At 41.1% G+C, this 25,521-nt stretch overlaps 2 protein-coding genes across 2 annotated transcripts in view; both read left to right on the top strand.

Moving 5' to 3' along the window:
• LOC133365104 (protocadherin alpha-2-like) overlaps positions 1-25,521 on the top strand; it is a 235,821-nt gene that overhangs the window by 58,309 nt on the left and 151,991 nt on the right. The gene's annotated exons all lie outside the window — the stretch shown is intronic.
• Positions 1,846-23,653, top strand: LOC133365122 (protocadherin alpha-5-like). Its single transcript, XM_061586555.1, has 2 exons — positions 1,846-4,149; positions 23,406-23,653. Exons 1-2 carry the CDS (start codon positions 1,846-1,848, stop codon positions 23,499-23,501), a joined length of 2,400 nt encoding a protein of 799 aa, XP_061442539.1. The 3' UTR covers positions 23,502-23,653.

Below are 25,521 nucleotides of genomic sequence, written 5' to 3'. Positions count from 1 at the left end.
AGCTCTTTGAAATCACTATTTTCAGTATGAATAAACTCTTGAGTCTCTGAGAACCTATTAAACCATCTACTTCCTTCAACAAAGAACCAGGAAATAGTGACAGAACACTACAACAATGCCATAGGGATGGGTCTTCAGAGCAACAGAATATGATCAGTCACAGGATGGTGCAATAGGAACTAACGAATGTCAGCCATGTTCACCACACATTTAACAAGCAGGCAAAGTTCCTCACAGATGGTCACCTGTGTTCACCCACTATCTCTTGGATGAAATGTTCTCTTTTTTGGGATAGGTCGTTTCCAGATGACCTGTTTACTAAGCATTCATCCTTATTGTTTGTGGAGAGATTCAATGACATTGTGTCGAACATTTGTGATCCCTTACTTTTCAATGCATGTTCCTGTCACTTTTCATATTGCAAAAATCTGATCTTTTGGGGAAGCAAGAACTTCAAATCAGCTTTCATTGCACAGCCTGAATTTGCTGGGATGTGGTTGAATCTCACCTGAAAATAGTGACAGTCTGGAAGTGTCCTAAGTTTAATTGAAATGAATGGGATTTTTTTCCTCCCAGTGTTTTAGGGCTGAGTGTTAAACAACAAACTCCATTGCAACGTAATAAGTTGGATGCAAAATGAATCCTTCCGCATTGTGTCTTCATGAAAACCATATGAGGTAGATTAGACTGAAAACTGGTGATTGGCCCAACATCACACAGGGAGCCTTATGACTGGACACAGGTCTCACAGTTCAAGTGCCAAACTCCCATGCCCTAGAACATATTGGCTCTCAATGTAGCCAGAAAAATTAATGAGTAGAAAAATAGACACTTTCTTGTATTGATTGTTTTGAGATTTCCTATGGGAAATAAAAGCTGGTTATAAATATTAAACAAAATATTGAAAATCTTGAAATATTCATGTTAAAGTGGTTATAAATTATTATTTGTTAATACTTTGCCTGCAGTACTTCAGACTGCAAAGTGATAAGCCATATTAAGTACAATAAATAATAAATTAGTTCATTTCATAAGATGGGTGACAAATTCAACATTTAAGTTGCATATAAAGTTTGTAAATATACATGAATCATCACAGCCAGTAAGGTTATTAAAATTTCCATTAAAAAAAATACTAGTGAAGGTCCTTGGTTCAGGTGAAATGCAGCATTAAGAACTCAAAGTGTCATAAATTGATTCATTAGACCCCAAGTGAAGAAGACAAAATCCTTACAGAATTTTGTTTTGAAATGCTAATGGCTGTAAGATTAGATAGATATGAGTACTTATCATCTGAAAATGCAGGTATCATACAAAGGCATTGTAAATAATAGAGTTTCAAATAGAAACAGGACAAGGAGCTGCATGGGTAATCGTGACTCTTCTATCTGAATATGCCATTATATATTTTAGAATTCCCATATTTAGTGAAATAGCTTAAACATAGAGCTCCAAAATTAATATTACGTTTATAAAATAAACATTATGTTTGGATTGATCAGAAGGATACATTTATTCTACTGGTTAGAAGAGAAATACTGTGTAAGCAAGAGTCTTTTAACACAAGGGGGAGCCGTTGACTAACAAGATCGTGTCTGAAAGGGTATGCTCCTCCCTCTGACTAGATAAAAATTCTGCATGTTACTACATTGGAAACCTCTGATCCTGGATGTAAAAGGACTAGCCCTGACTCCATCTTATCCAGGTCTGTCAACATTATCTCAGTTATTGACAGACAATTTATAACATATCATCGTACTTGCGTTTGCCATGCCTGTTCTGCAAAGAGATTTCCAGGTGATGATGAAGCTGCTGCAGCTGGTACTTCTCCACACTGCCTGGGAAATGGGGAGCGGCCAGCTCCATTATTCTGTGCCTGAAGAATCCCAGCATGGCACCTTTGTGGGTCGCATTACCCAAGATCTGGGGCTGGATGTAGGAGAGCTGGTGCCTCGGCTGTTCCGGATGGTTTCCAAAGACCATGAGGATTATTTAGAGGTAAATGTGCAAAATGGGATCTTGTTTGTTAGTTCCCGGATAGACAGGGAGGTGCTGTGTGCCCAGAGCCCAGTATGCACTATTTACCAGGAGGTGATCCTAGATAAACCCCTGAGGGTCTTTCATGTGGAAGTTGAGATCAGGGATGTAAATGACAATGCTCCTGTTTTCTCGGAGAGTGAGGAGATGTTGAGCATCGCAGAGTTAACGGTGCCAGGTGCTTATTTCCCTCTAGAGGGAGCCTCTGATGCAGATGTTGGTGCTAATGCTCAGCTCAAGTACAAGCTCAATTCCACAGAATATTTTGTTGTTGAAGAGAAAATCAATGACAGGCACAGCAAGTCATTAGTGCTTGTGTTAAAGAAACCTCTGGACAGAGAGAAAATCCCTATGCATCATTTAGTGCTAACAGCTACTGATGGGGGTCACCCAGAACTCACAGGCACGGTCCATCTTGAGATCACTGTGATGGATGCAAATGATAATGCACCTATATTTAACCAATCTGTTTATAAGGTTCAGTTGTTAGAAAATGTGGCAGATGGAACATTGGTTATTCATCTCAATGCAACAGACTTAGATGAGGGAATGAATAAAGAAATCTACTACTACTTCAGTAAGCATGTTTCTCCCAATGTAAAAAATACCTTTAGCATAGATTCAGATACAGGTGAGATTAGGGTAAAAGGAAAAATGGATTATGAAGATATTAATCTATATGACATTGAAATTGAGGTGAAAGACAAAGGAACCCCTCCTCTCTCAGGACACTGTAATGTCATCATAGAAATAATGGATATAAATGACAACAACCCAGAAGTGACAGTGACATCCCTATCAGTACCTGTGTCAGAGGATTCCCCACTGGAGACAGTGGTGGCCCTAATCAGTGTCTCAGACAGGGACTCTGGCACTAACGGACAGGTAAACTGCTCTCTGTGGCCTCCTGGGCTCCCCTTCAAGCTGGTGTCCACCTTCAAGAATTACTACTCACTGGTGCTAAATGAGCTCCTGGATCGAGAACAGGTTGCAGAATACAAACTGGTTGTAACAGCACAAGACCAAGGGACCCCGTCACTGTCAGCCACCAGCAGCCTAGTGGTGCCCATTGGTGATGTGAATGACAATGCGCCTGCTTTTTCTCAGCCTTCCTACACAGTCTTTGTGAAAGAGAACAACCCACCTGGCGCTCACATCTTTACAGTGTCTGCCTCAGATCCTGACATGGCTGAGAACGCTCTGGTCACCTACTGGATAGATGAGAAGCTCTGGCCACTGTCAAGCTACATCTCAGTGCACTCAGAAAGTGGGAAGGTCTATGCTTTACAGCCCTTGAACTATGAAGAACTGAAGATGTTGGAGTTCAAAGTGAGTGCAAAGGATGCTGGGCTGCTCTCCTTATACAGCAGTGTGATTGTGCAAGTGTTTGTGGTGGATGAGAATGACAATGCCCCAACAGTATCTGGGCCAGAGAACACTCCCATCTTGCTGGTGGTCCCTTTGGCTGTTGGACAGACAGTAGGCAAGATCCGTGCTGTGGATGCTGACTCAGGCTACAATGCATGGCTGCGCTATGAGCTGCATGAGGCAACTAGTGATGGTCCGTGGCGAGTGGGACTATATAGTGGGGAGATCAGCACCACACGTGTCTTGGATGAGACGGAGGGTGATGCTGGCAGCCAGAGTCTGCTGGTGCTGGTGAAGGATCATGGCAAGCCAATGCTTTCCACCACAGCCACATTGAGTGTGTCACTGGTGGTCAGTGCCCAGGTTATCCACACTGATGGCTACCTTTCTAGAGCAGGAGGGAGCTCAAAGCCCCTGGAAGAGAACACAAATGTCTACCTGATCATTGCCATCTGCTCAGTATCCAGCTTGTTCCTGCTGGCAGTCATTGTCTATGTGGCTCTTCGATGCCAGTGCCAACCCAAAGAAGCAGTGATGTATGGTCCTGGCACAGCCACGCTGGTGTGTGCAAGTGAAGTGGGCAGCTGGTCATATTCAAATCGCCACAGCCACATCCTGGCAGGCACAACTGCGGAGGTCAGTGCCAAGAACGACCTCATGGTTTTCAGCCCCAACATCCCTGCCTTTGTGGAGAATGGAGACGTCAGGAATGGGAAGGAAATGGCTCCAAATTCATCTGGGCAGGTAAGTCTCAGGGGAGAGTTTTCCTCCTTTAATTTTTCTATGTCAGCATCTACATACAAAAGAAATATCACCCTTGAAACTTACTGTAGAGAATAAGTGCACACAAAATTGTAGGCTTGGGGGTGGTGTGTGTTATTGTCCCCAACACCTACTGGGAGGAAGGGTAGGATATAAATCTAATAAAAAAAAAATCTTAGGCAGGTAGTCTAGAAAGATAACATGATCACTGTTAACAAATGTTGCTGAAAGGTTCTGGAGAAACATGAGCTGCACTCCCCTTGGCCCTTTTCTGACAAAGGTTGTCTGCCGGGGAGACTAAAGCAGTTTCAATCCAAATTGTCTGTGTCAGACCAACAGTTCATATAAGCCAGCATTCTGTTTCCAGCAACAACTAGTCAGATAATTTGGGAATCTTACTGGTGGTGTATGAAGGAGACCTACTGGCCTATTATTTGTTCCCATCATCACAGAGATATACTGCCCTTTAACATGGAGGTTCCATTCAGATACCATGCCAAATAGCTGTGTTAGATCTAGTTCTTTTGAATTTGTCTAATCCTTTTTCTAAAACCACCTATATTAGAGGTTACTTTCTGCCAATTGATTTTAAAAGGTGACCAATTGATTTTATTGGGTAGTGTGAGAAAGAAAAAAACTCTTTACACCATAATCAGTTATGCCAACATTTAGTTATTTTTTTTATCAGCTAAAAATCTTCAGTGATTTAGCCTGGCCTGGGGTAGGGGTGGTTGAGGAAGAAGATGGTTAAGAGTGCAATCCTAACCCCCGATCCATACCACTGGAGCTGTTAGAATAAGATGCTGCACCTGATGGGGCAGGAGGTTGCTGGTGGTTAACCCCTGGAGCAGGGCACTTCAGGATGGGGGCCGGGTGCTAGTAGCTTTGGATCACATGGATCCAATGCCCTGTGCAGCCCTTGAGGGCTCCAGTCCTCAGGCCCTTCAGCTGTATTAGTCTGGAGCTGGTCCAGCAAAACCTGAAACAAGACAACTGCCTGTCTTCTCTTCCTGGCCAGTAACAGCTTGCAAGACTTGAGATGTGGTGGTGGATCTGATGCCAGTGGGCTGTGGATTGCTCTGTAAGACAAGGCTTCAGATGCTGAGTGCAATGGGCAGCATTGTTCATGTGGTAGGGGGTAATTCTTCTAATATTCTGGCCCCAAACGATTTAGGGCTTCATAGGAAATAACTAGCAAATTTAATTGTGCCTAGAAACTAATTGGGAACCAATACAGCTAATACAAAACTGGATAAATATGCCCTGAAAACAAACTCCAGAGATTGATTGATTGATTGATTGCACTTGTATTCTGCCCCATAGCCAAAGCTCTCTGGGCGGTTTACAGAAACCAAAAACATGAAAACAAATACACAATTTAAAACACATATTTTAAAAACAATTAAAAAATTTAAAACAATTAAAAAATTTAAAACAATTTAAAACACATGCTAAAACGCCTGGGAGAAGAGGAATGTCTTGACCTGGCGCTGAAAAGATAACAGTGTTGGCGCCAGGCACACCTTGTCAAGAAGATCATTCCATAATTTGGGGGCCACCACTGAGAAGGCCCTCTCTCTTGTTGCCACCCTCCGAGCTTCCCTTGGAGAAGGCACTTGGAGGAGGGCCTTTGATCTTGAATGTAGTGTACGGGTGGGTTCGTATTGGGAGAGGTGTTCCATCAGGTATTGTGGTCCCAAGCCGTGTAAGGCTTTACAGGTCAAAACCAGCACCTTGAATCGAGCTCAGAAACATACAGGCAGCCGATGCAAGCAGACCAGAATCAGTTTTATATGTTTTGACCATCTGGTCACTTTTACCAATCTGGCTGCTGCATTTTGCACAAGCTGCAGTTTCCAAACCATCTTCAAAGACAGCCCCATGTAGAGTGCATTGCAGTAATCTAATTTGGAGGTTACCAGAGCATGGACAACTGAAGCCAGGTTATCCCTGTCCAGATAGGGAGGTAGTTGGGCCACCAACTGAAGTTGATAGAAGGCACTCCGTGCCACCGAGGCTACCTGAGCCTCAAGTGACAGAGATGGTTCTAGGAGAACCCCCAAGCTATGAACCTGCTCCTTCAGGGGGAGTGCAACCCCATCCAGGACAGGTTGGACATCCACCATCCAGTCAGAAGAACCACCCACTAGCAGCATCTCAGTCTTGTCTTGATTGAGCCTCAGTTTATTAGCCCTCATCCAGTCCGTTGTCGCAGCCAGGCACCGGTTCAGCGCATTGACAGCCTCACCTGAAGAAGATGAAAAGGAGAAATAGAGCTGCATGTCATCAGCATACTGATGGCAACACACTCCAAATCTCCGGATGACCGAACCCAATGGTTTCATGTAGATGTTGAACAGCATGGGGGACAGAACTGACCCCTGCAGAACCCCATATTGGAGAGTCCAGGGTGCCGAGTAATGTTCCCCAAGCACCACCTTCTGGAGGTGACCTGCCAAGTAGGAGCGGAACCACTGCAATGACGTACCTCCCACTCCCAACTCAGCCAGTCTCCCCAGAAGGATACCATGGTCGATGGTATCGAAAGCCGCTGAGAGATCAAGGAGAATCAACAGAGTCACACTCCCCGTCTCTCTCCCGACAAAGGTCATCATACAGGGCGACCAAGGCTGCTTCTGTTTTTCGAGATGACTTTGGCTGCTGTGTCTTTTTCTAGCGGAAGGTTCCAAATATTTTTGAAGGCAGCCCCTTCATTAATACATATATACACACATATATAAACCAGAATTTAACGGACTGCCTTCAAAAATATTAACATATATAATATTGTTATATGCCTTGAAGTCGAATACAACTTACGGCGACCCTATGAATCAGTGACCTCTAATAGCATCTGTTATAAACCACCCTGTTCAGATCTTGTAAGTTCAGGTCTGTGGCTTCCTTTATGGAATCAATCCATCTCTTGTTTGGTCTTCCTCTTTTTCTATCCCCTTCTGTTTTTCCCAGCATTATTATCTTTTCTAGTGAATCATGTCTTCTCATTATGTGTCCAAAGTATGATAACCTCAGTTTCATCATTTAACTTCTGGTGACAGTTCTGGTTTAATTTGTTCTAACACCCAATTATTTGTCTTTTTCACCGTCCATGGTAAGCACAAAGCTCTCCTCCAACACCACATTTCAAATGAGTTGATTTTTCTCTTATCCGCTTTTTTCACTGTCCAACTTTCACATCCATACATAGAGATCAGGAATACCATGGTCTGAATGATCCTGACTTTAGTGTTCAGTGATACATCTTTGCATTTGAGGACCTTTTCTAGTTCTCTCATAACTGCCCTCCCCAGTCCTAGCCTTCTTCTGATTTCTTGACTATTGTCTCCATTTTGGTTAAGGACTGTGCCAAGGTATTGATAATCCTTGACAAGTTCAGTTTCCTCACTGTCAACTTTAAAGTTACATAAATCTTCTGTTGACATTAATGATAATAGTTATGCTGCACAGGGAATTATTTGTGCTGCACAATCCAAGCTGAAATCTGTATTATATTTCTCAGATAATAAGTGAATCATCTGTGTTGTTGTGAGGTGCACCATGAATTCGTGTTTCATTTCACTTTGTGAGTGCTTAGTAGTTGGAGGAGAGCCAGTGTGGGAGGGTTAAAGGAGAATGATGATAAAACTTGGGAAGGAAGGGTGCAGCTGCTTTTGTGCAACCTTTGAAGGGTTTATTTATTTAGTACATTTATACCCCACCTTTCTTTTCATCATAGAAACCAAACATATGGTTCCCAGGCGGTCTCCCATCCAGGCAGTGACCAGACCTAACTCTGCTTAGGTTCAGCAAGGTGCTGGCCTCGTGCCTTCAGACCATAGCCTGGGCAAATACTACAATTGGGCTGGCATTTTAGATGGCAATAGATAACTGTTCTTGGTTTATCAGCATTTAGGAAAGTAAGCTCAGGGTGGTATTCAACACTAGTCCTATTAGTCAGAGCAGAGCCATTTAGTTAGGACATAACTAATAGATCTGCTCTGAGTAGGACATATTTGAATGTAACCCATTGCTTAGGAATTGCACATAAATATTTTTAAAAGATCTTAAAATAAAAGAGGGAGCTTCTTTCAGCTCTGAGATGGTGATGAAGTCTTGATGAAGGGAAGGCTGTTCACTGAATTACTGAATTCAGTCTTGAATTGAGTCTTGAAGCTCTGAAGTATCTCAATTTGTAAGTATTGGCATTCCACTTTCAGGAAAAGGGCGTATCAAAAGATTTCTGGCATGATAAGTTCATAGTGGAAGCAAATAATTACAAATAACTACAGTGGAAGATAGCTGAAGAAAGACATTAGTACCAAGTATTTTATCTGTGTGATGTCTTTTCAACTGAGCGCTGCTGGTACCTCCTTGTCCCCATCCAAGGCTGTTTTCCAAGTTTTATATGATCCCCATTTCAGAATATTCTACATATCACCGTATTTTGTTCTCTTTCAGTCATCTGTTGTTCTGTTCTACTATTTCTCTTGTACTACTTCATGTTCAGAGCAAAGGAGGTCTGTGGGAAACAATCAGAAAAAAACAAACAAAAATGGCTGCATTTGAACATAGTGCTAAATCACTGTTTATTGCTACAGGAATGAGGCTCTGACACCTTTAGGCTTGCATGCTCCCCTTCCTCATCTCTCTCCTCCAGAACAGCTGGGAGAAGGGGATCAGAAGCTCCAAGAACTGTGGTTAGTCTTAACTATGACTTAGAAAAGCAAGCCGAAACTCTAAAGTACAGTTTAAAAGTTAGCTTGTTTCCTCAAACAACAGTTAAGACTAACCACTGTTGGTCCAGGCTTGGTTTTAACAAGTAACTGTAGTTAGCTGTAAACAGAAGAGAAAGCTTCCAATCTCCTTGCAGCTGTACTGGAGGGAGGGGGGGATGTAATGGGTTGGTGGTGCTGTGTGGAGAATGTCCATTGTAAGTGACATATTTTCCCCTCCCACCATGACTGAAATGTTTTTGGAATTGTTCCTTGCGTTTCTGTTTGGAGAACTCAGATAATGGATTTATTTCTCTTCCCCCAAGACCACTCCTACAATTAGGTGTGTTTTTCCTCAGACACTGAAATATTGTAGATGGGCCCTGCCCTCTCCTCACACAAAGGAAGGGTATCTCACCATGACTATAGGCTTGCAACATATTATTGAATTCAGTTGTGTATGTAGAGTCCATTGTGATGATTGCTGTCTTTAGGCTGTATTCAACATACTGCTAAGCAGATTGTTCCATCAACACGAGGATTTCTCCTTGCAGAATGGAACTATCTCCCCCTCTCCTCCCCCTTTGCAAACCCTCAACTTGTTCTGGGTTTCCCCCTAACCCTCCAGAGCAGATGTGGGGACTTCATGGAATACATGCAATGGGGAGGATAAGGGGAGAATCTCATTATGCTAGCCCTTGTGCTAGCACAACTTTTTAAATTGAATACTGCTCTTTGTAGCTATCAAGCTTTTTTGGACTAGTATCACATACCTTCTTTTTTCTCTAGATAATACCTATTATTTAAGTAGTACATTTCCTCCTAATTGACCACTATCTGTCACATGCATCATCACAGTTAATTACTATGATCACCCTGTGAAGTAGCCATTTGGCAGAGAGACAGTGACTTGCTTATGGCCATTCCAAGAGCCTATAAGCACTGAGAAAGTTCAGTGTAAGGGTTAAACAGTGTACACAGGAACAAACTATGCTCTTCAGGCCCTCTTTTCATGCTAATCTCCACAGTTTTCTGCTGATCAGCAGTTAAGTTATATATATTTGTTTCATCACATCTGCAGATATTCACCCTCATGCAAGAGTTTTTGCTAGACAATGTATCTCTTATACCTTATACACTTTGTCAAGCAGACGCCTGTCTTCTGTGGTGGCCTAAGCTTTCAAGCCCATGACTGACCTCCCTCTGGAAATAGGGACTTTCAGATCACACCTTATATTGATGTTGGGTCATTTGAACTATACCTTTAAGTATGAATGCTAACCATCATTCACAGGCAACTTGTGAACTTTCACGTGTCTCAAGACTCCTCTTCCACCTTCAAAAAATTTCAAACAGGGAAAAAGTTGTTTTGGGGAGATGACATGGTGTTAAGCTTCTTCCTCCATCTGAAATTTGCCTAAGTCTTAAGATGAAAGTAGTGGTGATGAAGAAAGAGTTTATTGCAAGGCGTGGGTTAGGGTCAGTCAGTAGTGGTAATTAAAATAGTGGCATTTACTTGACTTCCAAACACTGGCATTGCTGCAGCTTACCAGGAGAGAGAGGAGGAGGGGCAAGGCAGTGAAAAAATTGGTACAGAGCAAATCTGGCACTCCCTACCAGTGTGTTTGCACTGCGCTGACCTCACCCCTCATGGCAGGTGTTCTCATAATTCAACCACAACCCATTCTTTTGTACATCAAAGGGGGAAAGTGGGTGATAAAAATTCTGCAATTAATTAAAGATTGTTTATCAATATATTTGATAATCACGTAGCCTTTTTTCTACTTAAGAAAGCTTTCATTGAACACAGAGTATCTATAGTTTGCATCCAATGCTCTGCACACAGAGTTGCATTGGCACAATGGCGCTTCCATTTCTCTTCCTAACCATCCATGGAGATGGAGGGACAGGAGAGGAAGAGGAAGCTCTGTTCACATGGACATCTGCTGAACCAGTGGAACTGCAATGCTAGATATGGCCCTACATAATTGGATTATATTACCAAACAATTATAGCCTGAAGGGAAAAAGTTGATTTCTAGATACAAAAAGGCTTTTAACAGATTTGAATGGGATTTTAAAAGGCTTTATTCAGGAAGTTTGGATTGAAAGAGAATCTGTAGCGATAAATATCTTTAGTATAGGCAAGCTATGCAAATAATTTCTGTTAATAGAATATTAATAAGATGTTATGATTGCAAGGATGCCCCTTTTAACCATTTCATTTGTTTTATGCATTAAAATCTTTGCCATTGTAATTAGATGTAATCGTATAATCAAAGAACTAAAAGCATGAGAAAGAGTGAATTAGTATTATACTCTGATGATGTAATACTAACATTAACTCATCTGCTCCTAATGAAGCCTTAACTGTTATTCAAAACAGTGGGCAGATATTGGGATATAAACTGAATGAGACAAACTCTAAATTAACATATTAAGTATTTTTTACCTAATATGTAGTATTTTTTCTGTATTTCAAGGAGAAGGGAAGTAAATTGACTGAGTATTCAATTAGCATCAGACATAAAATATTATTAATTTGAATTATATCCCCTGTATTATAAATGTGGGGTGGCATCTGAAATGGCTAAATTTTGTAAGCTGTCTTGGATATTTTATAGAAAGATGAGATATAAATCTTAATCATCATCATCTTGAATAATCATGTCTATGAAAGAGTTGCATTTGAAAAAAATGAATCTTTTTTTAGCTCTGTTAAGTGCTATAGGGATTCCCAAAGTATGGGTGCTGTGTTCATGCAGGGAAGGAGCATGTTCTTTATGTGTAAGCACTGGAAAAATAAAGGAACTAATTTTTGCATTTTCTTTCTCACCTTATTAACTATCATAAATTTGTCTGTAATATAAAAATAATAAAAACCTGTCAATTTAGTTTTTCTCAATATACTGCAATGGCTTGCAGTTCCAGCTACAGATTTTTGTTGTTGTTAAATGACATAAACAACATAATTGAGTAGGTGCCACTCTATTGTACATTTAACCCTAAATGGTTATAATTATCTTGTATTCATTATTATTATTTTAATTGATTGCCTGTCCCTTTTCTGTCTTATAAGATGGTCCAATATTTGAAGAGTGTAAAAATATTTTTATGTTCTATCCTACCTGAAATGAATATTCTGTTTCCCATCACTGAGACATCACAGTGAGGATTGCAGCATAACAACATCATGTTGGAATATTTGGCACTTCCAAACTACCTTCCACTGCACAATTCTCAAACCAACTAAGAACAGAATCACAAAACCCCAAATCACAAAGAGAGTCCAACAAGAGATCATGATCAACTGTGTCAAAGACCACAGAAAGATCGAGTAAAATAAGAACTGAATAGAGACCTTTAGACATGGCAGTAAGGGGGTCATTGTGATCTTCATAAAAGCCATCTCAGTGGAATGCAAGGGACAAAATCTGGATTGAAAGGGATCTAGAGCAAAGGTACGAGAAAGAAAGTTGAGGAAACATGAATAAACAGCACTTCTAGAACTTTCAGAACAAAAGACAACAAAGAAACAAGGTGGTAATTAGAGAGAGAGAGAAAGAATCAAGTGAAGACATTTTGAGAATGGGAGAAACAATAGCATGCTTGAATGCAGAAGGAAACGTGTCAGAAGAAACGTGTCAGAAGAAAGTGACAGATTAATAGTGTAAAGAAGAGAAGGAAGAACAGCGGGAGCAACAGTTTTTAAAAGACGAGAAGGAACCAGATCAAGAGAACAAGTGGAGGGATTTGAAGATGAAAGCAACCTGGACTGTTCATTAGATGAAATCATAGAGAAGGTAGAAGAAACAGACATTTGAATAGCTGGTAATGGAAGAGACCCCTCACTGGATCGTCACCTTGTAGTGGTGAGTGGGCTTGCGTGTTCCAATGAACTCTGTGAGCGATGCCATTGGGCATCATGTACTCCCAGCAGGGTCACCCATGGCAGTAAGGTCAAGGGAGAGGAACCAGACAAAGAACGATCCAAGAATGTCCTCAATGGCAGAACAGGCAGAGGATAACAATGTGTATGTTACAACGGCTGTGAAGGCAGATGAAGGCTGCAGCAGATAAAAGACTTCCAATCGTTGTGGTATCCATGCCATTGGATCAAAGCCCTTTTCTGTCAAGATTGTGTGTTGATCGTTGTGCACTGATCTCCCCACATAAAACAAATTCACACACTGGTGTCTTCCAACTAAAACAAAATAAAAGCCCCATGGCGATCAGCGAATGGCAACAGGGGCAGGACTGTGAAATCTGGAAGCCCCTAGTCATGGACTGGCACATGGGTGGTGGATACAGACTCAGTCGTCCTGGCTCAAGGACTGAGGCAGTTGAGCAGTTGGGCAGCTATATCCATGACTGAGCAGTCATATTCAGGATCCACTCTGCTCACCCCATATGGGGAAGGGGCTAGAAAAGGTGCCCTAAACATAGTCTGCCTCATCTCTCCCTGGCTGGATCACCGCATCCAATGGGGTCACCACTTAGCAGTCGCAAAAGACAAATGAACTTTGGAATGTGGAATATATGGACATTGCTGGACAATACAGATAGTGAATGTCCTGAACGCAGGATTGCCATCATCACGAGGGAATTGAGACGTTTTAATATTGATATAGCAACACTCCAAGAAACTCGAAGAGCAGGAGAAGGACAATTGAAGGAAGAAAAAGGAGGTTACACCTTCTTCTGGAAAGGACTGTCTGAACAAGAACGATGAGTACATGGAGTAGGCTTTGCTATTAAAAATGACCTTGTGAAGCTCTTGACAGCAATTCCTACTGGCATTAATGAATGACTCTCAACTCTCTGATTAAAACTCGCCAAAAACCAGCAGGCAACTATTCTAAGTGCTTATGCACCAACATTAGATGCTGATGAAGACATCAAAGAAAATGTTTATACCCAGCTGGACACCATTTTATCAGAGATACCTAAGAAGGATAAAATTATCCTCCTGGGCGATTTCAATGCAAGAGTTGAGCGTGATTTTAATTTATGGCTAGAAACCATTGGGAAAGAAGGAGTTGGCAATAACAACCTGAATGGCATTCTACTTCTGACTAAATGTGCAGAGCATAATCTTGTTATTACAAACAGTCTTTCGCCAGAAAGATAAATTTAAAACATCATGGAAACACCCTCAGTCGAAGCACTGGCATCTCCTGGATTATGTAATTGTCCGTGCCAGAGATCATCATGATGTACTCCTCACTAGGGCCATGACAAGTGCCGATGACTGCTGGACAGATCACCGATTAATTCGATCCACTATGGCCAATAATATTATTCCTCAACATAGGCTCCAAGGAAGAAAACCAAGGCATAAAATGTACATCCACGCCCTTCAAGATCCTATTAAGCGAGCTTGCTTTCAAACAACTCTCAAGAAACATCTACCTACAGAACTCCCTGAAAACGTTGAGGAACACTGGATTAAACTGAAGACTTCCATTATTGCAGTATCTAAAAAACTATTGGATACCAAACTAAGAAACTTCAGGATTGGTTTGATGAGAATGATAGTGAGTTTGAACATATCATTGACAAGAAAAGGAAAGCCTTCCATATATGGCAAAAAGACATTAACTGTGCTGTTAAGAAAAAAATCTATGCCAGTGCAAAGTCTGGGGTCCAAAGAAGAACTAGAGAACTTAAGAACACCTGGTGGATAAAGAAAGCTCAAGAAATTCAGCATTTTGCAGATGCTCATGATACACAGGGCTTTTTCAATGCCACGAAGCCCATCTACGGACCAACAAATTATGGTACAAATCTCTTATGTTCAGTAGATGGTACCAAACTTCTAAAGGACAAAGAGTCTGTTGCACTGCATTGGAAAGAGCATTACCACAATCTCCTTAATCGTAACTCTTATGTGGCTGGTGAGGTCTTCTCATAAATCCCACAACAAAAAATTAGAGATGAGCTTGCAGTATCCCCTAATTTGGATGAAGTCAGTAAAGCCATTAATCAAATGAAGAATAACAAAGCTAGTGGACCTGATGGGATTCCTGCTGAAGTCTTTAAAGAAGGTGGGCCTAAACTTACACAACAACTTCATAAGCTCATCGAAAAAATCTGGATGAGGGAGGAGATCCCGGAAGACTTTAGGGATGCCATAATTATCACTCTTTTCAAGAAGGGTGATAGAACAGATTGTGGGAACTACCGAGGCATCTCTCTTCTAGCTGTCGCAGGTAAAACCCTTGCAAGGATCCTTGCAAATCGCCTCCTACCTATCTCAGAAGACATCCTCCCTGAATCCCAAAATGGTTCCACCCTTCCAGGGGGACAGTGGACATGATCTTCACTGCACAACAGCTTCAAGAAAAATGCAGGGAGCAAAACCGACCTCTGTATATGGCGTTTATTGATCTGACTAAGGCCTTTGATACTGTAAATTGAACTGCTCTCTGGACCATCCTTCTGAAAATTGGATGCCCTGGTAAATTTGTGAATATTTTGCGACTCTTCCATTACAACATGAAGGCGACAATTTTGGATAACAATGGCTCTCAAAGTGATCCATTCAAAGTGGAATCAGACGTCAAACAGGGATGTGTCATTGCTCCGACCTTATTTGCTATTTTCATTGCCATGATTCTACACCTTGTTGAGGGGAAACTTCCCACTGGTGTGGAAATCACATATCGAACAGATGGAAAGCTTTTTAATCTCAGTAGGCTGAAAGCAAAAAGTAAGGTAATTGCAACCTCTGTCGTAGAACTTCAATATGCCGATGATAATGTAGTCTCTGCACATTCAGAGGAAGATCTTCAAACTATATGAAAAGCTTGGCCTCTTGCTTAAAATAAAAAAACCCAAAGTGCTTCATCAGCAAGTGTGAACCAATCCTCTGTAGCACCATCAATCCAGCTTAATGGTGCGACGCTGGAGCATGTCGATCACTTTTCTTATCTTGGCAGCCATCTCTCTGTAAAAGCTGACATCGACGCTGAAATTCAGCATCGTCTGAGCTCTGCAAGTGCCGCATTCTCCCAAATGAAGCGTAGAGTGTTCGAGCATCGGGATATTCGCAGGGAGACCAAAATGCGTATTTACAAAGCCATTGTACGACCAACCTTACAGTACACCTGTGAAACATGGACCATCTGTAAACACCACTCCCAACTTCTTGAAAGATTCCACCAACGCTGCCTCCGGAAAATTCTGCAAATTACTTGGGAAGATAGGTGGACTAATGTTGGCATATTGGAAGAAGCAAAGACCACCAGTGTTGAAACAATGATCCTCCATCATCAGCTTGCTGGACTGGCCATGTTGTCTGAATGCCTGATCACGGTCTTCCAAAGCAGCTACTTTACTCCCAACTTAAGGATGGAAAATGGAATATCGGTGGACAACAAAAGAGGTTTAAAGTTACTCTCAAAGCTAATCTAAAAAAATGTAACATGAGCATCGAGAACTGGGAAGCCTTTGCCCATGAGCGTCCCAATTGGAGGTTGGCCATTATCAAAGGTGCTATGGACTTTGAAGAAGCACGAGTATAGGGCGAAAGGGACAAACAAGCTAAACGGAAGGCACGTCAAGCAAATCCTCATCATGACCATCTTCCATCTAGAAACCTATGTCCTCACCATGGGAATTGGCCTCCACAGTCACCTACGTACCCATTGTTAAAGACCTTACCCTGGAAGACAATCTTACTCGGCCATGAGTGATTGCCAATGAAATGAATGGAAGAGAGTCAGTTGCAGCAAGAACAGAACAAATAGTTTCAATTTTAGTATTAAAGAAAGTCACAAAATCATTAGCAGAGAGTGAAGGGGGAAGAGGTGGCAGGGCAGGCTTTAAAAGAGAATTAAAAGTAGAAAAAAGATGCTGAGGATGCCTAGCATTAGCATGAATTAATTATGTGTAGTACTCCTGTTTGATTAGAGAAATGGCAGAGGAAAAAGAAAGAAGAAATTTGTAATGAACGAATTTGTAATTTCCCAGAAAGTACTTAAATTCCCATCTGATATGCTTTCTGAAAAGAAAAAGTTTATTTTCACCTATTGTTCAATTAGTTGAAATTCCAGTGTTGATGGCTGTCTGACTTTCAAATTCATTCTAGAATTGTTGGTATATGTTCTGCATATAACCCAGCACTCATTTTGCTGCATTTATGGTAGAAGTTATCTTAAAGGAACTATAAAACAATAACAACCAAACAGAAAGCCCTCAAATGGGGCATTCCAAGGGTAGGAAGTGGCTGAACCAGCCCCTCTCCCATTATGTGATGTCATCATGCTCAGTTTGGACCTGCTGTGCCACCTCCAGGCTGGCACAGTGATTTGCTTGCCTCCCACCTTCCTGCAGATGTGGTCCCCACTGCTCAAGACCCACTTTTGCCTGGTCAATGTTTGGATTGCACTGTAAGTTTCCTAGTAAGCGTTGATAGGACAACAGCCAGGCAGAGCAATCCAAACCCCTGATCTGCCGCATTGGAGTGGGTTTAGATGAGGGGGAGGTGTCTCTCTGCCCAAATCCTCCTGGCTGCACTGGGTTCCACCAGCGTGGGGGCTTCATCACTTCAGAGCTTCTGACAGTGCTCAACTAAACTGCAGGCAGAAGCTTCTACCAATAGGATCACTGTTGGCAGTAACCAGCCTATACCCCTATATAGGGCGTTTCCCGGATAAGGAGAGGATAACGCTGGATTGGCCAAGGATGTTCTGGAAACTAAGCCAATGGGGCTACCAGCAAGTTGCAGCAATGGGCCCAATCCAGATCTCTCTACTGGGCCAGCCTGGAGCTAGTGCAGCAAAATAAAATAATATTCCACCCCCTCTCATCTTCCACCCTGGTCAGCACAAGCAGTGGGGTTCCAGATGCAGCAGTGGGTCCACTGCTCCATTAAATCCCACTGCTACCCATAAGTCACTGGCTCTTTAAATGTTTTCACCCTCTGGATTAATTATGCAAACAGTCTTGTGGGGACACCAAGGCCACTCAGGAGTGCTTCAAATTATGACAGTTGGATTTGGGGGAGAAAAAAACGTTCTGAAACCCAAACGTTTGTGATTGCACATTGTGTGCCTATGAAACAGCTTTTTCATTTGCTTGTTTTAAGGATTGATATGAGTTCCTAGGATGGTATACAAGTAATCAAAATTACAATAAAAACAATTTCAAACAAAATTACATTTTTTTAAAAAACACTATTTAAAAGAGCAGTATAAAAGTGATCAGTTAGAGATAAAATGGATTGGATTTTAAAGCCTGGAAATTGAAAAGGCCAATGCCTGGCACTGAAATGTCCTTGTGGAGAGCAATCTTCAGTCGGGGAGCCACCACTTAGAAGGCCTTGTGGTTCTACCCTGAGAAGAGAACATTAAGATATCATACAATACACAGGCTATCTGCCATTTCACATACTGCAGCTACTGATGTGAGTGTGTGTGTACTGAATTTAGTAAGACTTACTTCTGAGTAGACATGGTTAAGATTGTGAATGACACAATGTCTAATAAAACTGTAGGATTTCTGTACAGAAAAACCAATGCTAGATAAGCAAGCCATGATTATTTGATCAAGAATTTTATTAAAAACGGAAGTCACCATGACGCAATTAGTTTCCATGCAAAATTATTTCCTTGATGCATAGGACTTATTCATGAAACATCCTTATAATTTCCCTCTTTTTTCTTCTGCTTTGTACATTAATTTGAAGAGAGAGTTCTTCCATTATATTCCAAAAAATAGATGGGAAGATTATTTAACTTTATGCTCAGTTAGAATCTAATAGAATAATAGTAGGAGAATCACTCAATAAGCTGAAATTATGTGAAATCATTTAGAAGAATGCTAGGAGGAGTTATTGATCACTAACAATATTTGTTGTTGTTTGGGTAATTACAGCTCTTTCAGTTTCCCTGTGATTGTTATTAGAATCTCCATAATTTCTGTTCCATGGGTGGAATGGGGTTCCATTTACAAAATAGGGCTTTCCTGCCCCTCCTTCTCTTTGCAGCTCTCCCCAGCCCCTAACAGCCTGCTTCTGGGGATTAGGGAACTCATCAGAACAAGATTGTGTGTGCTATGAGGGGTAGCAAGAGGAAGGTGGAATCAGCAGAAATCAGCCCCTGCTGTTGGGAATATGGAAAGAGTACTGGAAATTACAGTCATATATGGTAGCTGTCTAACAAAGCAAAGGAATTCTGTTCACAAATCAGAGGTGGCAAACCTCTGGTCCTCCAGCTATTGGACTACCACTCCCATCATCCACGTTTATTGGCCATGCTGGCTGGTGCTGTTGGTGAGTTGGAGTTCACAGTTCCCCACCCTGGTCTACGGGATTGCAACGCAAGATCGTGTTAGGCTAAATATTGGGAAAAGGCTCAAATTCCAGTTGTAACAGAATATGAAGTAATAGCATAAATATGCAGCTAAACCAAAGCTTAGAAGCAACAAATGAGTGAAAGAAGAAAGAAAGATGCTTAATAGGTTTAGACAGAATGGGACGTTTATTCATTAATGGCATAACAATTTCTCACAAGATCCAAAATATTTGAGATAGCATAATGTAATTTCAAAACATGAATGCAATATTTTTAACTGTTCTATTTTTCTTTCCTAAATTATCCTTTGAATAGTTTGTGTTGTTTGGTTTACAAAACTGCATATAATATTTAAAGATAAATCAGCCCCCTGGTTTTTTTTAATGAAAAAGAGCCTATGCCTTTGGTTCAAAAGACCTTAAGATCCAAGAAGTTAATTATTGTTTCTGTCTTTCTTTTTAAATGATTATTGTTTTATTGTCGTGTATAACCTTTATATTATATTTCTGTTGCTTATGATAGTCATTTTAAAAAAAATGCTCATACAATAAGGGCTGGAGGGATCTTGCTGCAGTTGAGAATATACTTGAAGTTTACTTTAGAACACATATTTTGGATTGGAGGTTCCTATGCACGTGTGCAGAACAGATATTATGCGCCAACCACGTGAACAGTACAGAGCTTCCTGTAATACATTTTGCTTTTGAAATGGAGAGTATGCACTCGTATGGCAGTGGGAGAACTAAATATTAAGATGTAAAGAGAGTTGCTTCCAGTGATCAAATCATCCATTACTTCTGAAAACAACTTGTCAAGCAAAACACCTACTTGTTGGAGCAGCATAATATAAAAACAAGAAACTAGTTTGATTGTCACTTTTTGCTTCTGTAAACTGGAAAGCTTGCAATTTCAGTATATATTAACAGTTTGTCTATGGTTTATGGAGGTGTGAAGGCTCCCAATACGTCCCTGTGACTAGAAATTGTTGTGTCCTAATATAGCCGAATACATTTAAAGGATCATTTGGAAGATTTATATAGATTGACACTCAGGCCATTTCACAATCACTTTTGGTTTAATGCATTTTTGTGTCCTGTTGGAAAAAATAAGTGCATTCCAATATGCTTTTAGAAAGAATCACATCATTCCAATAGCCATTTTGGATCTTTTTAAAATGTCTGGAGTTGACATATGTTTTTAATTGTTGTAAACCGCCCAGAGAGCTTCAGCTATGGGGCGGTATACAAATGCAATAAAATAAATAAATATGTAAGAATATGGACATAGCAGGTGCTTCTGGATGACCTGTTTACTGAGCATCCATCTTGAATTGTTTGCAGGGAGATTAGGTGATGTGTCAAAGCAATTATTATCACACACTTTGCAGTGCAGTTTCCTGTTGCTTTCCTTATCATAAGAAGTCCAATCTTCTGGAGAAGTGGGTTTGTTATGCAAGGTCTTCCAATCAACTTGCTGGTATGTGATTGAATCCCACCCCAAAATAGTGACCGTGAAAAAGAGCCCAGAATCACACAAGAAACTTGGGATCATTTTCATGATGGGGGTGAAAGAATTTGTAGTTTGATTTGTGCGAGCCACTCAAAGAAGTTTATCAAGTTGAAAGATTATCAGACAGTTGACTCTAGTTCTGTATTGTTGATAACCTGGCCAGAGTGCATGGAACTGATAACTACAGACAGACAAACATATAGACAGATAGCAAAAGTACTTGCAAAAGAGGTCCCTCTCACCATATTCCAAACTCTTCTCAGGAATCAACTATTTAGAAATCTAATGAAACCATTCATTTTCTTAGTATTATCATGTCTAAATGCTTCCCCACATCACAACTGCAAACCTGACTCACAAATAAATCTTGACCAATGCCAAGATATAACTAGGCGATCCTAAATGGAGATGCCCTTCTTCTATGCATATGTAGTAGTATATTTTTATAACGACCAGCTAACCGTGTCCCTCCTCCTTTGGTCCTCACTGCTGTCCCCAGGTGAACATCTTTGTTTCTGGCAACCTCTACTAAACAGCCCTTTTATGTCTGGAATTTACTTGATGACCCAGCCAACTCATTGGATAATGTGGTATAACATCAGGCAAAATTAAATTATTATTTTTTTAGATTTTACCAAAGGCTTTTGAAAGGCAGAAATATAAACAACTGAATTGTTGTGAAGACATTTTTAGAGAGAAAAAAACTATTTTAAACACACACACATCCATTAATACATAAACACAGCAGACATTATAGAAGTGACTTCCTAGATAACTTCTTACCAGCAAATGCTCAATATTACTATTTTCCAGTTGAAACAAAATAAAACATACCCAAAGCAATATGATCATATCATTTTTTCCAGGAGGGTTAGCTCTTATATGCTGAACATAAATATTCCTATAATATACTTTCCCACAATGAATAGACTATAAATAGATACTTCCTGCAGTAAATATACCATGAATACTCTTTCAGTAATACATACTCAAGGTCTGATTGATTTATTACCTCTCCGTTCTTGAGCAGTTTAACAGATAACCAAAAGTTTAATATTATTATTATTATTATTACTCTTTATTTTTACCCCGCCCTTTTCCCAAAACTGGAACTCAGGGCGGCTTACAAATAAAAACCACACATAGGTAAAAAACATACAAAAATATACAATTAAAATAGAATTAAACTATTCGTAACATTAAAACCATGAAACATACACTTAAAATACTAAGACAATTTAAAACATTAAGAATAGGACCATAGAACAATACAATAGGATATGAACATGAAATAGGAAATAGGAAAATGCATCTAACTAGTCTAGACTGTTTCCCTACTTAAGCCAATACTTAAGCAGTTTCAGCTCATCATTGTCCAGAGGACATCTTCCAGCCCTCTCAGCTCAACTTCTTTTGTCCTTGGACTTTGGGTCTTCTACATCCTCCTTAATCATGGCTTCTTCTGATTTCAGCTCTTTCTTCTTACTTTAATTCCAACTCTTTTCCTCTTTGCCAGCTTTAATTATATACACAATTTCAACTTGCACTCCCAACCTCTTGGCCAGTCAGAAGGGCAGTAGGGTTTTCCTTTAAGTTTCTGTTTCTGACAATCTTTAGGTTTCTTTTTTTCTTAAAGTTTTTATGTTTCTTTCTCCCTTTAAGTCTGTGTTTTCTGGGCGTTTTCTGGTGAATGTGACATTGTTCACGAGCGCCCTGAAGTAACACAGGGAGGAAGTCCAATGCAAGAAGATTGGTGCTAGTGGGGCCAAAAAGAACATAACAAAGCCACAATGTTTTCTCTACTGCTGTCATGTAATCCTCTTGTCAGGAATAGGAGATCAAGGAGAGCTTCTGCATCACTGCAGAGGGATTGCTAGGGTGGGATCAAACTTTTTAACAGGAGGGGTGCTTAGTAATCATATCCACCGGAGATCTGCAAGCATCCTGCTAGAGAAGGAAGCATCAGTATGAGAACTACAGCTTTAGAAATGAGGGAGTGGAAGGTGGAGGTTGTTGGTCTGTTGCCTTGGAGGCTGCTGCTGCAAGACTCGTGCCTGCCCAACATGGAGCACCTCTATAAATTGGGGGTTTTGTGGAATGAAGGGTGGTCTAAAAGTGCAATAAATAATACATTTTTAAAGATTATGTATGGCAATCTAGAACTTTCAATTTCAGAATATGGAAAATGACAGCACATGCCATGAGCAGACTAAAGGAAATAGATCAATTAATGTCACTCACCCATTTCATGGCAACAAACCCAGATTTGCCCCACAGGAATCCACAACTAATCCCATTCCTTGATAAGTGTGCCTAATGAGTGTTGACAAACACAGAGACGTCAAATCCACATGTTATATTTTTAAGTGTATTTAAATATTTAAAAATATAATGCGTGAAGTGGCTGTATGTGTACAAGCTTTATCTTTAACCATTTAAAAGAAGTTAAGATGAATTTTTGCAAGGCGTTCAGACAAACAAAGAAAAATAAATGCAACTGTAAGAAAAAATTAAGCACGTTATCTAAAAGTAAAAGGTGTGTTAATCAAATGGGGAAAAACAGATTATTGGAAACATCTGATGAAAACATGGAATGTAATAGTTTGCTTCTCCATTTCAAAATTCAGTCACAAGGGGTCACTGTTGCCTAAGGAAATAGTTAAACGGCAGAGAAAATTCATAGCTCCTCCCTTAGAGTGACTGAAAATCCTGTCTGTCAGATTCACAATAGGGATATCAGACACCAGATGCAACCTACTGGGATCTATTCAAATGATTATACCAACGCCAATTCAGATGAGCTCCTTGGACCCTGATCTTCACTACTTCAAAAAAAGAGACCTTTAAAAAAGAGAAAACACTGGTGGGCTTTATGTCTGTGCTTGCAATGGTTGCTTGGCAGAATATTTCTGTGGGAAAGCAGCTATTGCAGCTGATTCTTCTCCACACAGCCTGGTTGATGGGGAGCGGCCAGCTCCATTATTCTGTGCCGGAGGAATCCCAGCATGGCACCTTTGTGGGCCGCATTGCCCAGGACCTGGGGCTGGAGGTGAGTGAGCTGGTGCCTCGGTTGTTCCGGATGGTGTCTAGAGGGCATGAAGACTATTTTGAGGTAAATATGCAAAATGGGATCTTGTTTGTGAATTCCCGGATAGACCGGGAGGAGCTTTGCAACCAGAACCTTGTGTGCTCCATTCACCTGGAGATGATTGTGGATAAACCTCTGAGGGTCTTCCATGTGGAAGTGGAGATCAAGGACATAAATGACCATGCTCCTGTTTTTTTAGTAAATGAACAGAATTTGGCTATTGCAGAATCAAGATTGCCAGAGTCTCGCTTCTTATTAGCTGGTGCCTCTGATGCAGACATAGATGCCAATGCCCAGCTAACCTACAGGCTCAGCCTTAATGACCATTTCATTCTTGATGCAGGAAGTGACGAGGACCAAAGTAAATCTCCAGTTCTTATACTAAAAACTCCACTTGACAGGGAGGAGACTCCTGTGCATCATTTTGTGCTCACAGCCACTGATGGGGGCAAACCAAGGCTCACTGGCACAGTCCAACTGGTGATCAATGTGCTGGATGCAAATGACAACCCTCCGGTATTTAACCAGTCAGTTTACAAGGTAAAATTACTAGAAAATTCTGCTGATGGAACAACAGTTATTAAACTGAATGCTACAGACTTAGATGAAGGGATTAATAGGGAAATCACTTATTTTTTTAGTAATAATGTACCTTCACGTTTCACAAAGATATTTAGCATAAATCGCAACACAGGGGAAGTCAGAGTGACTGGGAAAGTGGATTTTGAAGACATTAAGTTATATGACCTTCAAATTGTTGCAGAAGATAAAGGCAACTTTCCTTTGTCTGGACACTGTAAGGTTCTCATCGAGGTATTAGATATGAATGACAACATTCCAGAAATGTTGGTGACTTCTCTTGCTGTGCCTGTGCTAGAAGACTCCCCTCCAGGTACAGTGGTGGCCCTCATCAGTGTCTCAGACAGGGACTCTGAGGCCAACGGGCAATTGAATTGTTCCTTGTGGCCTCCTGGGCTGCCCTTCAAATTAGAATCTACATTCAAGAACTACTATTCACTGACTCTAGCTGAGCCTCTGGATCGGGAGCAGGTGGCTGAGTACAGGTTGGTAGTGACAGCTCAAGATCATGGCATTCCACCACTGTCTGCTAGCAGCAGCATCTTAGTGCCTATCCGTGATGTAAATGACAATGCACCAACTTTCACACAGCCCTCCTACATGGTCTTTGTGAAGGAGAATAATCCACCTGGGGCTCACATCTTCACTGTGTCTGCTTCAGATCCGGATGTGGCTGAAAACTCCTTGGTCAGCTACTGGATGGATGAGAAGCTCTGGCCACTGTCAAGCTACATCTCAGTGCACTCAGAGAGTGGGAAGGTCTATGCTTTGCAGCCCTTGGACTATGAGGAGATAAAGCTTCTGGAGTTCCAAGTGAGTGCCAAGGATGCTGGGCTGCCCTCCTTGTGTGGCAATGTGACGGTTCAGGTTTTTGTGGTGGATGAGAACGACAATGCACCTACAGTGTCTGGGACATCAGAGGACACCCCAATTCTTCTAGTGGCCCCTGTGGTGTCTGGGCACATGATGGGCAAGGTCCATGCCCTAGATGCTGACTCAGGCTACAATGCATGGCTGAGATATGAGATGCATGAGGGGACAATTGGCCCTTGGCGGGTTGGGCTGTACAGTGGAGAGATCAGTACCACACATGCTCTGGATGAGATGGAGGGCAGAAATTCCCAGACTCTCCTAGTATTGGTGAAGGATCATGGCACACCTTCACTCTC

The sequence above is a fragment of the Rhineura floridana genome, chromosome 1 (assembly GCF_030035675.1).
Source record: "Rhineura floridana isolate rRhiFlo1 chromosome 1, rRhiFlo1.hap2, whole genome shotgun sequence".
Lineage (NCBI taxonomy): Eukaryota > Metazoa > Chordata > Lepidosauria > Squamata > Rhineuridae > Rhineura > Rhineura floridana.
The sequence above is the reverse complement of the archived record's forward strand: the minus strand, read 5'-3'. Positions and strand labels throughout refer to the sequence as shown.

Coding starts and splice junctions, on each gene's coding strand:
- LOC133365122 (XM_061586555.1), top strand. CDS start 1,846: ATGGGGAGCGGCCAGCTCCATTATTCTGTGCCTGAAGAATCCCAGCAT. Junction 4,150..23,405: donor CTCCAAATTCATCTGGGCAG/GTAAGTCTCAGG, acceptor CCTGTCTGTCAG/ATTCACAATAGGGATATCAG.